Source organism: Colobus angolensis, unplaced genomic scaffold (genome assembly GCF_000951035.1).
Source record: "Colobus angolensis palliatus isolate OR3802 unplaced genomic scaffold, Cang.pa_1.0 Scaffold233, whole genome shotgun sequence".
NCBI classification, from domain to species: domain Eukaryota; kingdom Metazoa; phylum Chordata; class Mammalia; order Primates; family Cercopithecidae; genus Colobus; species Colobus angolensis.
Window position 1 is genome coordinate 2,968,015 of NW_012115522.1, and position 16,483 is coordinate 2,984,497.

Consider the following 16,483-nt stretch of genomic DNA (forward strand, 5'->3'; position numbering starts at 1 on the left):
CCCACCTTGGCCTCCCAAAGTGCTAGAATTACAGGCATGAGCCACTGCGCCCAGCCCTATATTTTTAATTTTAACAGCAGTTCCATGTAATTCTTAGGGAAGAAAGGAGCTGTCTTCTTGAGGGAGAGACTGCTAAACTCATAGGGAAGGAGGAGGCCTTGAGAGCAAGGATGTCAGCAGACTCTAGGACTTCAGAGACAGGGAAAACCTGCTCGACTAGAGATTAGAGGAAGAATTTGTTGTTTCTGCTCCTGGAAGGGAAGAGGAGGAGGAGGAGAGGGAGTAGGGCGGAAAGAGGTAGGAGGAGAGAAGCCAAGATTAGGTAGGGGAGAGAGGTGAGAACAGTATTAGATACCACCTATTCCAATTAAACCTGTTTGCCGTTACTGGGATGTAAATACCTGCCTCCATCTCTGCAGTAAATTCTACTCCATTTACACATAGAAGCAAGATCTTAGAAGTCTAGAAAGCTAAGAAAATGAACACTCCTTAGGACAATTCACAGAAAATAAGGAGATGGGCTTTGAGCTTCCGAGGCCCTGGAATTGGGCTAAGAGAACCTTGGCTGACATCTTGTTTCTTTTCTTTGTTTTTTCTTTATCAAGTATAAGTACAAATACCTCTTGTCTAACACTGAACTTTTACTTGGGAGTTAGGTGTCCTCACTTTCTAGGTCCTGGTTCAGCCATGGATTTCAAAAAGCCTGCCCTTTCAGAGCATTCACTTAAATACAAGTAACACAAGTCTTTAATTGCCTGCTTACTCTAATTGCCTTAGATTAGACCTTATCTTTTCCTGTGCTCTGCTAATTCCAGCCTCTGAAATTACTTTCTTCACCTCTTTCCAGGGATAACTTTACTCTTAGAGTCCTGATTTTTAAAAGTGCTTCTTCAAGCTTTCTCACCTTTTTTCCTTCACTCAAAAGAGGAAAAAAAAGAAACAAACAAACAAACAAAAAAACCACACAGGAATATACTCTAAAGTGATTCCTGGATCATATTGTGGAATGAACAATAGTTTAAGAATCAGGGGGCTGGGCTCGGTGGCTCAAGCCTGTAATCCCAGCCCTTTGGGAGGCCAAGACGGGCGGATCACGTCTGTAAAATGGGAATAATGACACCTACCTAAATCCCAGGTCTATATTAAGCATGTAATACATGTTTGTGCTGTCATTCAGTATCATATTATTTTTCTATTTTCTTTCTTTCTTTCTTTCTTTCTTTTTGAGACTGGGTCTCACTCTATTGCCCAGGCTGGAGTGCAGTGGGGCCATCTCAGCTAACTGCAACCTCTGCCTCCTGGGTTCAAACAATTCTCCTGCCTCAGCCTCCCAAGTAGCTTGGATTACAGCCACTTGCCACCACGCCCAGCTGATTTTTGTATTTTTAGTAGAGATGGGGTTTCACCATATTGGCCAGACTGGTCTCAAACTCCTGACCTCAAGTAGTCCATTTGCCTTAGCCTCCCAAAGTGCTGGGATTACAGGCATGAGCCACCACACCCAGCCTACTTTGCTTTCTAAGGACACAGATTGGGATGCAAATAGCCTAGGTTCAATGCCCATCGTACCACTATTTTAGTAGTCTGGTGATTTGGGCCAAGTTGTGTAACCTCTCTGAGCCTCTTTTTCCTCATCTGTAAAATGGAGTTACTAACAAGACTAACTAACGTCCCTCAATTGGGAGGAGGATGTAAAGCATTTAGCATAGTAACTAGCTCAAAGCTAGTAGTGGTAATAGTAGTAGTAACAGCGGTAAAAATCATACCAAGCCATCACCCGAGCCCACAATGAAAGACAAGAGAAATCTGATGGTGAGCTGCGGCTGAGAGATAGATGGAGGAGGGACCTGCCAGGCAGCCAGAAAGCGTTGGCGGGAGGCCCTGGTCCATGGAACAAGAGTCTCCTTTTCGCTTTTTCCTTGACCTTTCCCATTTATCTTCTTCTTCCCCCCTTTGTCTTTTCTCTTCCTTACAGTCAGTTTCTTTTCTTTATTTTTTAGACCGAGTCTCACTCTGTTGCTCAGGCTGGAATGCAGTGGCACGATCTTGGCTCACTGTAGCCTCCGCCTCCCAGGTTCAAGCAATTCTCATGCCTCAGCCTCCCAAGTAGCTGGGATTCCAGGTGTGTGCCACCATGCCTGGCTAATTTTTGTACTTTTAGTAGAGCCAGGGTTTCTCCATGTTGCCCAGGCTGGTCTCGAGCTGCTAGTCTCAAGTGATCTGCCTGCTTCAGCCTCCCAAAGTGCTGAGATTACAGATGTGAGCCACCGCACCTGGCCCTTATAGTCAGTTTCCACTGTGTAAGAAACAGTTGCATCAATAGCTATGTGGAATATAAGCCATATATTTTCAGCTCCTGCATGGCCTCCGTATAGTCTTGTGCCTGTGTGTGTATTCCTCATCATTGTGGTGGTCCTTGTTTTTTCTTTTTCGTTTTTTAGAGACAGAGTCTCACTCTGTTGCCCATTCTAGAGTGGAGCAGTGCAATCAGAGCTTCACTGCAGCCTTGACCTCCTGGGCTCAAGCGATCTTCCTGCCTTAGCCTCCCAAGTAGCTAGAAATACAGATGCACACCACCACAGCTGGCTACTTTTTCAATTTTTTGTAGAGTCAGGGTCTCACTATGTTGCCCAGGCTGTTCTTGAACTCCTGGCCAAAAGCAATCCTCCCGCCTTGCCTCCCTGAACACTGGGATGACAGGTGTGGGTCACTGCACCTAGCCAGTGTTTTGTTTCTTACTCCATGTTCCTAGACTGAAGAGTGCATGTGTGTTGAACTCAGTGCCATGAATTACATGCTATGTGCACTCCACTGCCTGAGAACTACAATCTTGGTTGGTGTTAATTTTTTATACCTAAGAGATGAAAAAGCCTCCTTGGTAAGAATCCTGGGGGCAAAATCAACTGTCAGGTGAGCCCGCTACTTGGAGTCTTTGCATTTCTCCTTTGCCTGGAAGAGAGCTGAGTTTACTTGTTCTGTCTTGTTGCCTCTTGTTTCATCAAGCTATCCATAATAAATTACTGTGATATTTCCAATGGAAATGATTCTACCTGCTGTCTTCACTGAGGATTTAGACCAATGCCAAATGGCTATTTGTTTTTATTTTAACACAAAATATTTGACACAAATTAACTTCTGTTCAGGACCTACCAGAAGAGAACTGTGTTTGTGATTTACATAATATTATTAGTTATATACATATGTGTTATAACATGCTTTAGTCATTCTTACCGTTGAGGTTTAATATATATGTATGTAGGCTGGATGCAGCAGCTCATGCCCATAATCCCAGCACTTCGGGAGGCTGAGGCAGGGGGATCACTTGAGTCCAGGAGTTTGAGACCAGCCTGGGCAATATAATGAGACCCCCTCAGTCTCTACAAAAAATGAAAGTTAGCTAGGTATGGTGGTACACACCTGTGGTCCCAGCTACTGGGGAGGCTCAGGTTGGGGGGATTGGTTGGTTGAGCCTGAGAGGTGGAGACTGCAGTGAGTTATGATTGCACCACTGCACTTCAGCCTGGGTGACAGTAAGACCCTCTCTTAAAAAAAAAAAAATATATATATATATAAATAAAACATAAAATAAGATATATGTATGTACCGTGTGTGTGTGTTTAGTAATATGGTACTTCACCACAAATTACACTGGAAGTCAATTTTGTAAGACACAGATGTTTTGCAATATTAGTTCACAATGATTACTAACAACCAGCCACTCAGACCTTATGGCCTATTTCACCTACTTGGAAGCATGAAAGATATAGTCACATAGTCTTGGATTTAAATTTCAAAACACTGGCTCAAGTTGCTTAGCCTTCCTCTGCAGCTAAAAATATTACCCCAAGGTTACTTAAAAGATAAACACAAAGCCAGGCCTATGGATTATTTAAAACTGCGTTGGTTATTTCTTTCTAACACCTTGCCTTTATTTCCGCCAGAAGCAAAAGCTGGGAGTGAAAGGGAATGTTTTGCTCATAGGTGTTGGCCAAATCGGGGGCCCTCTGGAAGGTGTCCAGACAGGACTGAGCAGCTTTCTGGGCTCCTGATCAGACAGGAGACAGCAGGGGTCCTTCTCCAGAATTCCTAGATGGAAAGTCCTTGAAGCAACTCCATCCTGAGGATTAAGCATCCTCTCAACCGGATGAAGCTGGGACTGGGACTAGCATCAGCCTCTTAGTCCTTCTTCTTAGAGGAAGGCCCCCCCGGGGAGGACCTCCTCAACCATCTCCTCTGCACTCGGAGCCTTTGTCTCTACCCATGACCTCAGCCCCCAACCTGTGCTTTAGGCAATTTACAGGGGTAAGTTTAAACTGTGCTTGCACTGCTAAAACCAATAACTTCTGATTTTATGTTTTTCAAACACAATAATCCATATTTATATACAATATTACCACATCACTCTGATGGCAGCAGGAGGCAGCCAAATGCCTGGGCAGATAGGGGTGCATCCCTGGTGAAATCCCACCACCAACCCGTAGACAGTTGAAAGCCTGAAAGCCATGCTACGAGTCAAATCCACAGACCTACTGAGAATCTGTCCTCCCGTTTGGCATGCTTTCCCCTGATTGATCCCCACCCTTCACCTTTTTTTTTACATGTACCTACCCTTTCCTAATTGGTTTTCGACACTGTTGTGCCCACCTTTGAACGGTGTCTTTGCTTTAACCTTTTTTGTGTACTCAAAAACCAATCAGCATGCACTCCCCATTCTGAGTCCATAAAAAGCCCTGACCCAGCCACTTGGGAGACAGAAACCACCCAACTGTGGGGGTGGGGAACCTCCTCACCCCTCTGCATCCCCTCTCCGCTGAGAGCTGCTCTGTCCTCAATAAAATTATCTGCCCTCAGGCCAGGCACGGTGGCTCACACCTATAATCCCAGCACTTTGGGAGGCCGAGGTGGGCAGATCGCCTGAGGTCAGGAGTTCAAGACCAGCCTGGCCAACATGGTGAAACCCCATCTCTACTAAAAATACAAAAAATAATTAGCTGGATGTGGTGGCAGGTGACTGTAATCCCAGCTACTCGGGGGGCTGAGGCAGGAGAATCATTTGAACCTGGGAGGCAGAGTTTGCAGTGAGCCAGGATCACGCCATTGCACTCCAGCCTGGGTGAAAACAGTGAAACTCCATCTCAAAAAAAAAAAAAAACAAAACTGCCCTCATCACCCTTTGTTGTCAGCGTGACCTCATTCTTCTTGGATGCTGGACAAGAGCTCAGGACCCACTGAGTGTGGGTACCCAAAAAGGCTGCCACACTGGCCTTTTGCCCTCACTAGCAGAGGGCAGCTGCCCCACGCGACAGGGGCAGGGGCCAACTGAGCTGCTAATATACTGCCATCCATTGGGCTATGGACAACGGAACTAAAAGAGCTAATCAGCACACTGACGCCCCCTCTGGGGCTTCAGGGTCATGGGCACCCTTGTCCAGGAACCACCACGTTCCCTTGAGGTAACATGCCTGGCCCGGCCACAGGCCCTGCACATGGAGCTTGCTCCTGTGTTGGTGCTTAGAGTGGCCAACTGGGTCCCGCACTCACTCACTTGCATGCTCCCTCCCGCAAGGGGCTGAGCACAGCAGCCTGAGTAGACAGGGTGCCTCTGCTGCAAGTCTGGCAAAGGGGCCAAGAAAAATCCTGCATCGACTACTCAACTGGGAATCATAATAAAATGTTGAGATGGAGATTTTTTTAAAGGGAGGAGGTGAATCTTCTACAAAGTGAAGATTATCACAAAAAGTGAAGATTATCACAAAAAGTGAAGATGTGGTAAGATTCTTTACCACATCACAGGCTTGTGGTGAGGAAGAAATGAATTAATAAATGCATGTTAGCACAATGCCTGGCTGTCAGGTATTTGCAGTTATTACTGTCATTGGTATTCCTAGAAGAGGGACTGGCACAAAGCAGGTGCTGTCATTGTTGTTCCTATATTTATCTATTTTCCATATCCACATACTTCTTTACTTAATGTGTTCACTTAACTGATGCTTGGGTTGATCCAATGGTGTTGTTTGCATCAGTGATCATTTGCAGATGTCTGCAAATAACATGAATAGAGAACAAACAAAAACATCAATCAGGGGCCGGGTGCAGTGGCTCACACCTGTAATCCCAGCACTTTGGGAGGCCAAGGTGGGCGGATCACCTGAGATCAGGAGTTCAAGACCAAGACCAGCCTGGCCAACATGGTGAAACCCCGTCTCTACCAAAAATACAAAAATTAGCTGGGTGTGGTGGCAGGCACGTGTAATCCCAGCTACTCAGGAGGCTGAGGCAGAAGAATAGCTTGAGCCCAGGAGGCAGTGGTTGCAGTGAGCTGAGATCGTGCCACTGCACTCCAGCCTGGGCACCAGAGTGAGACTACATCTCAAAAAAAAAAAAAAAAAAAGAAATCAATCAAGGAGTGAAAAACACAGGTCTGTAGACAAGCTAGTATACACAGGCTGTTCCTGTTTCTACCTCTTCTTCGGCCTTAGCCTCCTGTGGGACCCTTGTCTTTCTTGGGCCCCTCACCCTCAATAGCCTCTTGGCATTCTCACCCATTTTTCTGTGCCCAGTAAAATGACATCCAGCCTGAAAATAGGAATTTTCTATCCCCACGTAAAGTTCACTTGCAAGGTGGTTTCAGCCATTGCCCTGAGATGAGAAAGAAGAAGGAAGCATTGGTATGTGTATCATTAATGAACAAGGATTTTCAGGCACTGAACTAGCCCTAGGGAGATAATCATAAGATATAGCCCCTGCCCTCAAGAACTTCCAAGCTACAGGGGAGAGCTTCCAGCCCAGGAAGGCAAAAGTCCCAGGAATCTGGGGCGGGCAGTTGTATTAAGGTTCTTGCCTCTCCCCAGTGGAACTGGAAACCTAGTGGGAAATGTCAGGTTGGAGGTACCTCAGGGACCACAAGTATACGATTTCAGAAGAGGTCTGAATAGGTGAGCCTGGAGCCCAGGGGAATAGCAGGGCGACAGAAACACATCCAGCCATGGAAGATTCAGGCACTGATTGGCCAGGAAGCAGGCCAAGAACAGAACCCTGGCGAATTCCAATGTCAAACACATTGCCTTGCATTTCTCTTCTATTTCCTTCCCTTTAAAGACACAATAACGGCACATCAGGATATTGTGTGAATACCTCTAGAAAAAAAACAGAAAGCTCAACTGATGAGAAAAATATCTTTGAGTTACCTGATCCCATCCCTCTTCATAGGGACAGATGGGGGATTGGAAAATTCTTTTGTTGTTGTTGGTGGTGTTTGTTTGTTTGTTTCTTTGTTTTGTTTTGTTTTGTTTGACAAAGTCTCACTCTGTTGCCCAGGCTGGAGTGCAGTGGTGCAGTCTCAGCTCACTGCAACCTCCACCTCCCGAGTTCAAGTGATTCTCCCGTCTCAGCCTCCCAAGTAGCTGGGATTACAGGAGTGCACCACCACGCCCAGCTAATTTTTTTTTTTTTTTTTTTTTGGCATTTTTAGTACAGATGGGGTTTCACTATGTTTGCCAGGCTGGTCTCGAATGCCTGACCTTAGGTGATCTGCCCACCTTGGCCTCCCAAAGTGCTGGGATTACAGGCGTGAGCCACCATGCCTGGCCGAAATATTCTTACGATGGTGTTCCAGGGCAGCACTAGGAATGTGGATAGATGGCATGGCCATTGGCAACGTCCACCTACCAAAAAGCAGACAGCTGCAGTGGAGGGGCCTGCACGTTCATAAAGGATCATTCATGTTGACGTTGTTTGTAGGAAAAGGACATTGAAAATGGCCCAAATAATCTATTGGTATGGTTCATCTGCTCTACAGCCATTGAAAGACTAGGGAAGTTCTTCGTGTATTGATTTGGGTTGTTTGTTGTTGTTGTTGTTTTGTTTTGTTTTGAGATGGAGTCTCACTCTGTTGCCTAGGCTGGTAGTGCAGTGGTGCGATCTCGGCTCACTGCAACCTCCGCCTCCCAGGTTCAAGCGATTCTCCTACCTCAGCCCCCTGAGTAGCTGGGATTACAGGCGCCCGCCACCACGCCCAGCTAATTTTTGTATTTTTAGTAGGAATGGGGTTTCACCATGTTGGCCAGGCTGGTCTCGAACTCCTGACTTCAGGTGATCCACCCACCTCGACCTCTCAAAGTGCTGGGATTACAAGCATGAGCCACTACGCCCGGCCTCGTGTATTGATTTGTAACAGTCACACACGCGCACACACACTCCACACATAGCCTCTCACATATATAGTGAGCAAACAGCAGTGGTGTTCACAGCGTGCTACCAATTGTGTTAAAAAGGAGAGTGGGATGGTACATTTGCATTTTATGTCTACGTTTGCTCACATGCATACACAATATCACTGAAGTAGACAAAACAAAAAACAAAACAGAAAAACAAAAAAACACAACCTTGGTAATTTTGAGAAAGGGAATTAGGAGGCTCGAGGATGAGGTGGGAGCAGATTTTTCGCTGAATGCTTTTGTACCTTTTGAATATTGAACTATGTAGAAAAGTAACCTATTCAAAAAATAAACAAGCTTAATTATTTTCAAAGAGACAAGCAAAAATAATCCCTGAGGAGCCACAGGAAAATGCCCTTAAGGGAAGATTCTCACGGAGAATAGAGGTGTCATGAAATGTGCCTTGCTGTGTCTCGAGGTGCTCAGAAGTTAAACCATATGAAACTTGGCCTGAGTTATCCCAGTAAGATGCTTCTTGCTGTGAAGTCTATGTGCTGTAAGACGGACCTTTCTGGGGGAAGAAGGTAGGGGTGGATTCACAGCCAGGGGAAAAGATCAGAAGAAAAGAAAAGGTTTGGGAGACCCCAACATCGGTATAGAAGAAACTTCTAGTTATCATTTCAACCAGATAGTCAGGTGCCATAGAGCAGGATCCAGAACTGTAAGATTTTTACCCTTTTATAGAGCTTCCCCATGTTTTCTCCCTTAAATCTTGTCTTTTCTCTTGTAATCATGGACATGAAAGTCTCAAAATGAAGGTCTGTGAGCTTGTGTTCCGGGACCACAAGGAATGGTGGCCGGAAGGAGACCATCTTCCTTGAGCCCATCTTGGAGGGAAGAGAAATGCCATAGTCTGGATGGGTGGTGACAGCTACCAAGAGGAGAGGAGAGGAGAGCAGGGGGAGCCCTGGGACCTGCCATAGTGAAAAGGGAGGGCTGTGAGGAGCCTGCCTGGACCTGTGTACTGCCCGGGGACTCAGGAGAAAGGGGTTCTGCAAATGCAGTGACAGATAAGCATTACTCGGTAATAGGATTAAATTTGAAACTCTTACAGGTGAGATGCGACTAGTCCATTCTTGTGTCACAGAGAGCTAGGCTTTTTCTTCATTCAGCAGGTATTATTTTATTTTATTTATTTATATTTTTTGAGATGGAGTTTCACTTTTGTTCCCCAGGCTGGAGTGCAATGGCGTGGTCTTGCTTACTGTGACCTCTACCTCCCAGGTTCAAAAGATTCTCCTGCTTCAGTCTCCTGAGTAGCTGGGATTACAGGCGCCCACCACCACGCCCAGCTAATTTTTTTCATTTTTAGTAGAGACAGGGTTTCACCATGTTGGCCAGGCTGGTCTCAAACTCCTGATCTCAGGTGATCCGCCCGCCTCAGCCTCCCAAAGTGCTGGGATTACAGGTATGAGCTACTGCACCTGGCCATTCAACAGGTATTATTTTATCTTCGTTGTTACTAAAAGAGCATAGAGGAACCTTCCTGTTTATTTTCTTACCTCATGCTGATCTTGAAACGACAATGAAAATGCTTCCACTACAGGGATCTTAATCAACACCAAACACTTCAAACGAGGGAAGATATTTTTACTCCCATCTCTTCCCTCTTTTCCTTTTTGATGCTAACAACTTGCTACTTTAACCCCAGTTTTGCCTACTCTTTCCCAGAAAAAATCAACAAACATGTCTGCACCTACTATAGGCAGACACCTGTCGATTCAATGAAGTGTAAGCTTCCAGCTTTGGCTGGGCACAGTGGGCCTGTAATCCCAGCACTTCGGGAGGCCAAAGCAGGAGGATTGCTTGAGTTCAGGAGTTCAGGACCAGCCTAGGCAACATAGGGAGACCCTCATCTCTACAAAAAAAAAAAAAAAAAAAAAAGTAAACATTTAGCCAGGCATCATGGTGCACATCTGTGGTCCCAGCTACTCGGGAGGCTGAGATGGGAGGATTGCTTGAGCCCAGGAGGTCAAGGCTGCAGTGAGCTGTGATTGTGCCACTGAACTCCAGCCTGGGAGACCGAGTGAGACCCTGTCTCAAAAATAAAATAAAATACAGATTTCAGTGTTGCTTGCAGGGAGTTTGCAGTCTCACTGGGGGACAAAGAATTACACTTAGAAGTGAGTACTACTGCTTTAGAGCATACGTTCAACATGAAGCCAGAGAAGTCAATAATAAAGGCTTCGGGAATCCACCTGCTGGAAACATCCTGTGGATGGAGACACGCAAGCTTCTTGCAGGAAGGCAGGCCTGGAAGGACAGGTTAGACTTACGGGAGGACTACAGAGAGCACTTCCGGCAGGTGTGGAGCTTCTTTGTGGAATGAGAGGGAGCCTGTTAGCTGGAGGGGAGGATCAGGGAGGTGTCATCGGTGGATGTCGTTGCTGAGTCAATGAAAGTCTGAAGTAGGATTTTCCCAGACTTACAGAAACCCTGTGTATTGCAAACATACCCGCCACAGTGTTAGAGAGATAACAAGGACTCTGATCAGACTCCTGTGACTTGGCAGCTTAGTATGGAGTAACGGGGGGGCATTGTGCTCAGGGGAGGCTACGGTGTCTGTGTTCAGCCCAGTCCTCTTAGGTCTCTCCTTGCACAGTTGGAACCAAGATAAGGGCGAACTTTGAAGAGTGCCTCACTCTCCCTTCAAGCTCAACTCGGATTATTTCTTTCTTTTCCTCTCTCCATTCTCTTCGCTTTCCTGCTCACGGCCAGATGTCAAGGAGAAATCCCTTCCCACTGTGAGTTTTGGTTGTGATGTCAACCTGTGACATTTGCCTTTTTAGAGAGATCATGTGCATGCCTTGATTAATGGAGAGTGTAAATTATGGGAACAGGCTGGGCACAGTGGCTCACGCTGGTAATCTCAGCACTTTGGGAGGCAGAGGCGAGAGGATCAAAGAATTCAAGACCAGCCTGGACAACATAGGGAGACCTCATCTCTAAAAAATATCTATTTATAAAAATATTTAATATTAAAATATGGGAATGATGCCAATAGTCTCATCTAGAAATCCCAAGTTTCTAGCTCCAGCTGTGACGCTTTTTGGCTGTGTGAACTTGGACTGTCACTCAAATTCCTCAGTTTCACTTATCTGCAGACTGAAACTTATTAATACTATCCTCTCTACTGCATGTGATCTTGAGGTTCAGATGAAATAACGTGAGAGCACTTTGTACACTAAAGCCCGTATTATTTGTAGCTCAGGGTGAAGACTGCATGGGGGCAGAGGGAAGTGAAGTTGGGAAATCTCAGTAAATCCCATTCAGCCCTATACTTTTATAAAATTGTTTTATGTCGTTAAAAATAAGTTTAACTAGATAGCTCCCTTGGTGTTTTAATAACTCTCGCTTTCATGATTCCTTTTTCCTTTCTAGATGTCCCTAAGTTCCAGCTGTCCCCTAAAAGTTCCAGCTCATCTCGCCTGGCCTCCCCCTGAGTCAGTGGGACTCCCAGCCACTGCCACCACAGCTGAAATTCTCATACAGCATCTTCAGAGGCACCCTGGGCCCCAAGCATGACTCATCCAGGTTCCAGAGCCAAAGCGGACTGAACAACATAGAAAGACTTTTATTATAGAAATGACAAGATGCTTTGCACGGCGGAGAGCTGAATTTACTTGGCTCCCGTTAGAAACTCTTTCAGCTTAAGTACTTACTGTGGTAGTGAGTCCTACAGTATTTCAGTAAAAAGGAATTCATGGCATAAATGTGGACAGATTTAGGGATGTAGAAACATGATGATAGATATCATGAGGTTGGTGACAGGACATATAACGGCACCATTGGTAGTACCAGGTGGGTGAGGCAGGTCCCAGAAGGATACACGCTCATTCCCAAAGCTGCATGAGCAGTTGAATGGAGGGGCTGTTTACCATGGTATCTTAGTTTGCTAGGGCTGCACCAGAGACCAAGAGCCTTCAACAACAGGAATGTATTTCCTTGCAGTTCTAGAAGCTAGACATCCAGGATCTGGCAGGGCTGGTTTCTCCTGAGGCCTCTCTCTGGGCTTGTAGATGCCATCTTCTCCCTGCATCCTCAAGTGGTCATCCCTCTGTATATGTCTGTGTCTAAATTTCTCCTCCTCCTCCTCCTCCTCTTCTTCCTTCTTCCTCCTCCTCCTTCTTCTTCTTTCTTCTCCTTTCTCCTCCTCCTCCTCCTCCTTCTTCTTCTTCTTCCTCTTCTTCCTCCTCCTCTTCTTCTTCTTCTTCCTCTTCCTCTTCCTCTTCTTTTTTTTTCCTTTTAGAGATGGAATTTCACTCTTGTTGCCCAGGTTGGAGTGCAATGGCACCTCAGCTCACTGCAACCTCTGCCTCTCAGGTTCAAGCAATTCTCCCACCTCAGCCTCTGGAGTAGCTGGGATTACAGGCACCCATCACCATGCCCAGCTAATTTTTTGTATTTTTAGTAGAGATGGGGTTTTGCCATGTTGGCCAGGCTGGTCTCAAACTCCTGACCTCAGGTGATCCACCCACCGCAGCCTCCCATAGTGCTGGGATTACAGGCGTGAGCCATGGTGCCTGGCCTTAATTTCTTCTTAAAAGGACGCCAGTCCTGTTGGGTTACCGCCCACCCTAACTGCCTCATTTAACCCTAACCACTTCCTTAAACACTCTATCTCCAAATACAGTCACATTCTGGGGTCCCGAGGGTTAAGATTTCAGCATAGAATTTGTGGGAGACATAATGTAGCCCATAACATATGCTGTGGGCAGAGTTAAGAGAATGAAGAAGGAGCCGGGTGCAGTGGCTCACGCCTGTAATCCTAGCACTCTAGGAGGTTGAGGTGGGCGTATCACTTGAGCCCCTGAGTTCAAGACCAGCCTGGGCAACATGGTGAAACCCCATCTCTACCAAAAACAAAAAAAGAAGAAGAAGAAGAAAGAAAAGAAAAAAGTAGCTGGACATGGTGGTACATGCCTGTAGTCCCAGCTACTTGGGAGGCTGAGGCACGATGAGAATCACTTGAGCCCGGAAGGCAGAGGTTGCAGTGAGCCAAGATGGCACCACTGCACTCCAGCCTGGGCGACAAAGTGAGACTCTGTCTCAAAATAAATAAATGAAAAGAGCATGAAGAAGGGCTGGTGAAGTGCCCAGGAACTGGCAACAGCAGAACACTTTATCATCCCTTGGGCTGGAGAGGCAAAGGAGAGAGAGAAGGTGGAGTTCCTGGGATCAGTGAAGAGCTGTAACCACGGAAGAGGGGCCGTCCACCAGGACATGTGTGGTGTGGCCGAGCGACACAGCCCCATCAAAACTGAGGCCTGGGAGCTGGGTGTGGTGGCTCACACCTGTAATCCCAGCATTTTGGGAGCCCAAGGTGGGAGCACTAGAGCCTAGGAGTTTGAGACTAGCCTGGGCAACATTGTGAGACTCCATCTCTAGAAAACAAAACCAAACAGCAACAAAGAAACCCCAAGACCTAGCAGGGAGGGAAGACGGAGAAGACCCCACCTCTCCCTTCCCAGCCTTCCTCACTTTCAATAGCACCTCCCTTTGATCAAACCCATCTGGGTTTGGACCTCCTGGGCCCAAGCCATCCTCCCACCTCAGCCCCCTGAATAGCTGGGACCACAGGCACATGCCACCTGGCTAATTGTTCTTTGTTTTTTTGTAGAATCAAGGTCTCCCTACGTTGCTCAGGCTGATCTTGAACTCCTGGCTCCAACTATCCTCCCATCTTGGCCTCATAAATTGTTGGGATTACAGGTGTGAGCCCCTGCACCCAGCCAACATTTGTTTTTCTATCATTCTGCTTTAACTAGATAAGAATCCCAGAGTCTGGGTGCGGTGGCTCACACTTGTAATCCCAGCACTTTGGGAGGCTGAGGCGGGTGGATCACTTGAGGCCAGGAGTTTGAGACCGGCTTGGCCAACATGGGGAAACCCCATCTCTACTAAAAATAGAAAAATTAGCTGGGTGTGGTGGCAGGCACCTGTAGTCCCAGCTACTCGTGAGGCTGAGGCAGGTGAATCGCTTGAACCCAGGAGGTGGAGGTTGCAATGAGCCAAGATTGTGCCACTGCACTCCAACGTGAGTGACAGAGTAAGACTCTGTCTCAAAACAAAACAAAAACACTCACACACACGTTTGCCAAGCTTGTGATGTTGAACGCTTGTGTCCTTGCGCTACATACTGTAAATATATACTTTGGCATGGTTTAAGATAGTGGCCTGGCAGTTCCCTGGGTACATACTTGCTTCCCGCTCTATCCGTGTTGTTGGAAAAGACATGAAATCACTCTTTTTCGTGCCTGCACAATTGGAGAATGTTAACTTTCTTGGTGGTTGCTTTTCTTTTTCCTTTTCTTTACTTTCATTCTCCTTCCCCCCGCCACCCTCACCCCCATCACACACCCACCCCCACACACACACACCCCGGCCTCCTCCTTCTCCTCCTCCATTTTTCATTTTTTTCAGCTGGGCTCTCCTACTTGTGTTGCTCAGTTGCTCAGGCTGCTCTCAAACTCCTGGCCTTGAAACTTCTCCCGTCACATCCACTGTCTGGTTGTTGAAAGGGGCATCTCTTGTAAAATGAAAAAGATGAAAAAGTAAAAAGAAACACATTAAAAAAAAAAAAAAGATAGTGGCCTGGGCCGGGCGCGGTGGCTCACGCCTGTAATCTCAGCACTTTGGGAGGCCGAGGCGGGTGGATCACAAGGTCAGGAGATGGAGACCATCCTGGCTAACACAGTGAAACCCCGTGTCTACTAAAAATGCAAAAAATTAGCTGGGCGTGCTGGCGGGCAGGCGCCTGTAGTTCCAGCTACTTGGGAGGCTGAGGCAGGAGAATGGCGTGAACCCAGGAGGCGGAGCTTGCGGTGAGCCGAGACCACACCACTGCACTCCAGCCTGGGCGACAAGGCAAGACTCAGTCTCAAAAAAAAAGATAGTGGCCTGGGAGGAAGGCCCCGGACACGGTGGTATTGATGGCCAAATGATAGGTGGGTTCAGTTGATTTGTTTGTCCTATCCAGGGTGAAGCGAATGTGTCTCCCTGAGTTGAGACCTTGTGTTCCTCCCATGTGTCCCAAAAGAAGACGGCTGTCAGGAAGGGTTTCCTCCTGGGTTGCCCCCAGAAGCCAGGGACAGACAGATAAGCTGAGATGGCCTGTAGCTCCGTGCGTCTGACCTCCTTTGTCCCAGTGTATTCTTTGATTATATCGTGAGCCTGTCACATTGCAGGCAGATGTTTGAATGGGCCAGACCAGAGTCTGTTCACAGCCCCTTTCAGAATAAGCCACGATCCCCTGGGGCAAGGACATATCAGGAGAAAGAAGGGAGCCTCCAGTGCCAGAGGCTGCATGTTGTGTCTTTTATTTGAGAGAGGATCTCTCTCTGTGGCCCAGGCTGAGTGCAGTGGCGCCATCACAGCTCACGGCAGCCTCGACCTCCTAGGCTCCAAGCAGTGCTCCCACCTCAGCCTCCTGAGTAGCTGGGATTACAGGCGTGTGCCACCACACCCAGCTAATTTGTTAATTTTTTGTAGAGATGGGGTTTCCCTATGTTGCCCAGGCTGGTCTTGAACTCCTGGGCCCAAGCAATCTTTCCACCTTGGCCCCGCAAAGTGCTGGGATTCCAGGCATGAGCCCCCACGCCCGGCCTGCACGTTGTCTTAAGGAGTATTTGGGTTATCTATTTCTGTGTAATAAACCAACCTGAATGCACTTGCTTGCAAGTCTGTCATTTTCCTCATGAATCTGCGGTTTTGGGCTCTGTGGGGAGGTCTTGTCTCTGACCCACACAACATCCTCCACATCCTCTCAACCGAGGGCTGCAGGATCCACGTCCGAGGGGATACAGGGACATGGCTGGAAAGTGGGTGTGTGCCACCCACTGAGAGCTCAGCCGGGACTGAAGGCGGGGCCTCTTTACCTTTCCATGTGGCCTGGGGTTCTCATGGCAGGGGGGCTGGGTTCTAAGGATGAGGGTCCCAAGAGAGAGCCAGATCGACCGGAATCACCTTTGAGGTCCCGGCCCTGGAAGTCTCCTAGTCTCTTCCACCACCCCCAGTTGGCCAGAGGGGCTTGTCCAACTTCAGGCAGAGAGGACACAGACTTGGGAGAGCTGCAAGGTTCTAGAAGAACATGTGAGATGAGAAATAATCTCTTAGACTCTGTGCCCCGGGATGGTTCCCTGGGCAACCCTTGCCATACATTGGACACAGACATGGGAGGTAGGCACATCTTCCATTGTGGTGGGAAGCAGGTAATGGTTGGTAAACTGTGTTGATATTCATTCATTCAGCAAAACTTTTTTTTTTTT

At 47.3% G+C, this 16,483-nt stretch overlaps 1 protein-coding gene across 2 annotated transcripts in view; it reads left to right on the forward strand.

Moving 5' to 3' along the window:
* FBXO16 (F-box protein 16) overlaps positions 1-11,929 on the forward strand; it is a 60,022-nt gene extending 48,093 nt beyond the window's left edge. For both annotated transcript variants that reach the window (XM_011944559.1, XM_011944560.1), the window contains 2 exons: positions 10,935-10,960; positions 11,598-11,929. In XM_011944559.1, the coding sequence (XP_011799949.1) occupies positions 10,935-10,960; positions 11,598-11,607 (36 nt within the window). In that variant the 3' untranslated portion in view covers positions 11,608-11,929. The remainder of the gene's footprint in view (positions 1-10,934; positions 10,961-11,597) is intronic.
* Positions 11,930-16,483: the final 4,554 nt, after the last annotated feature.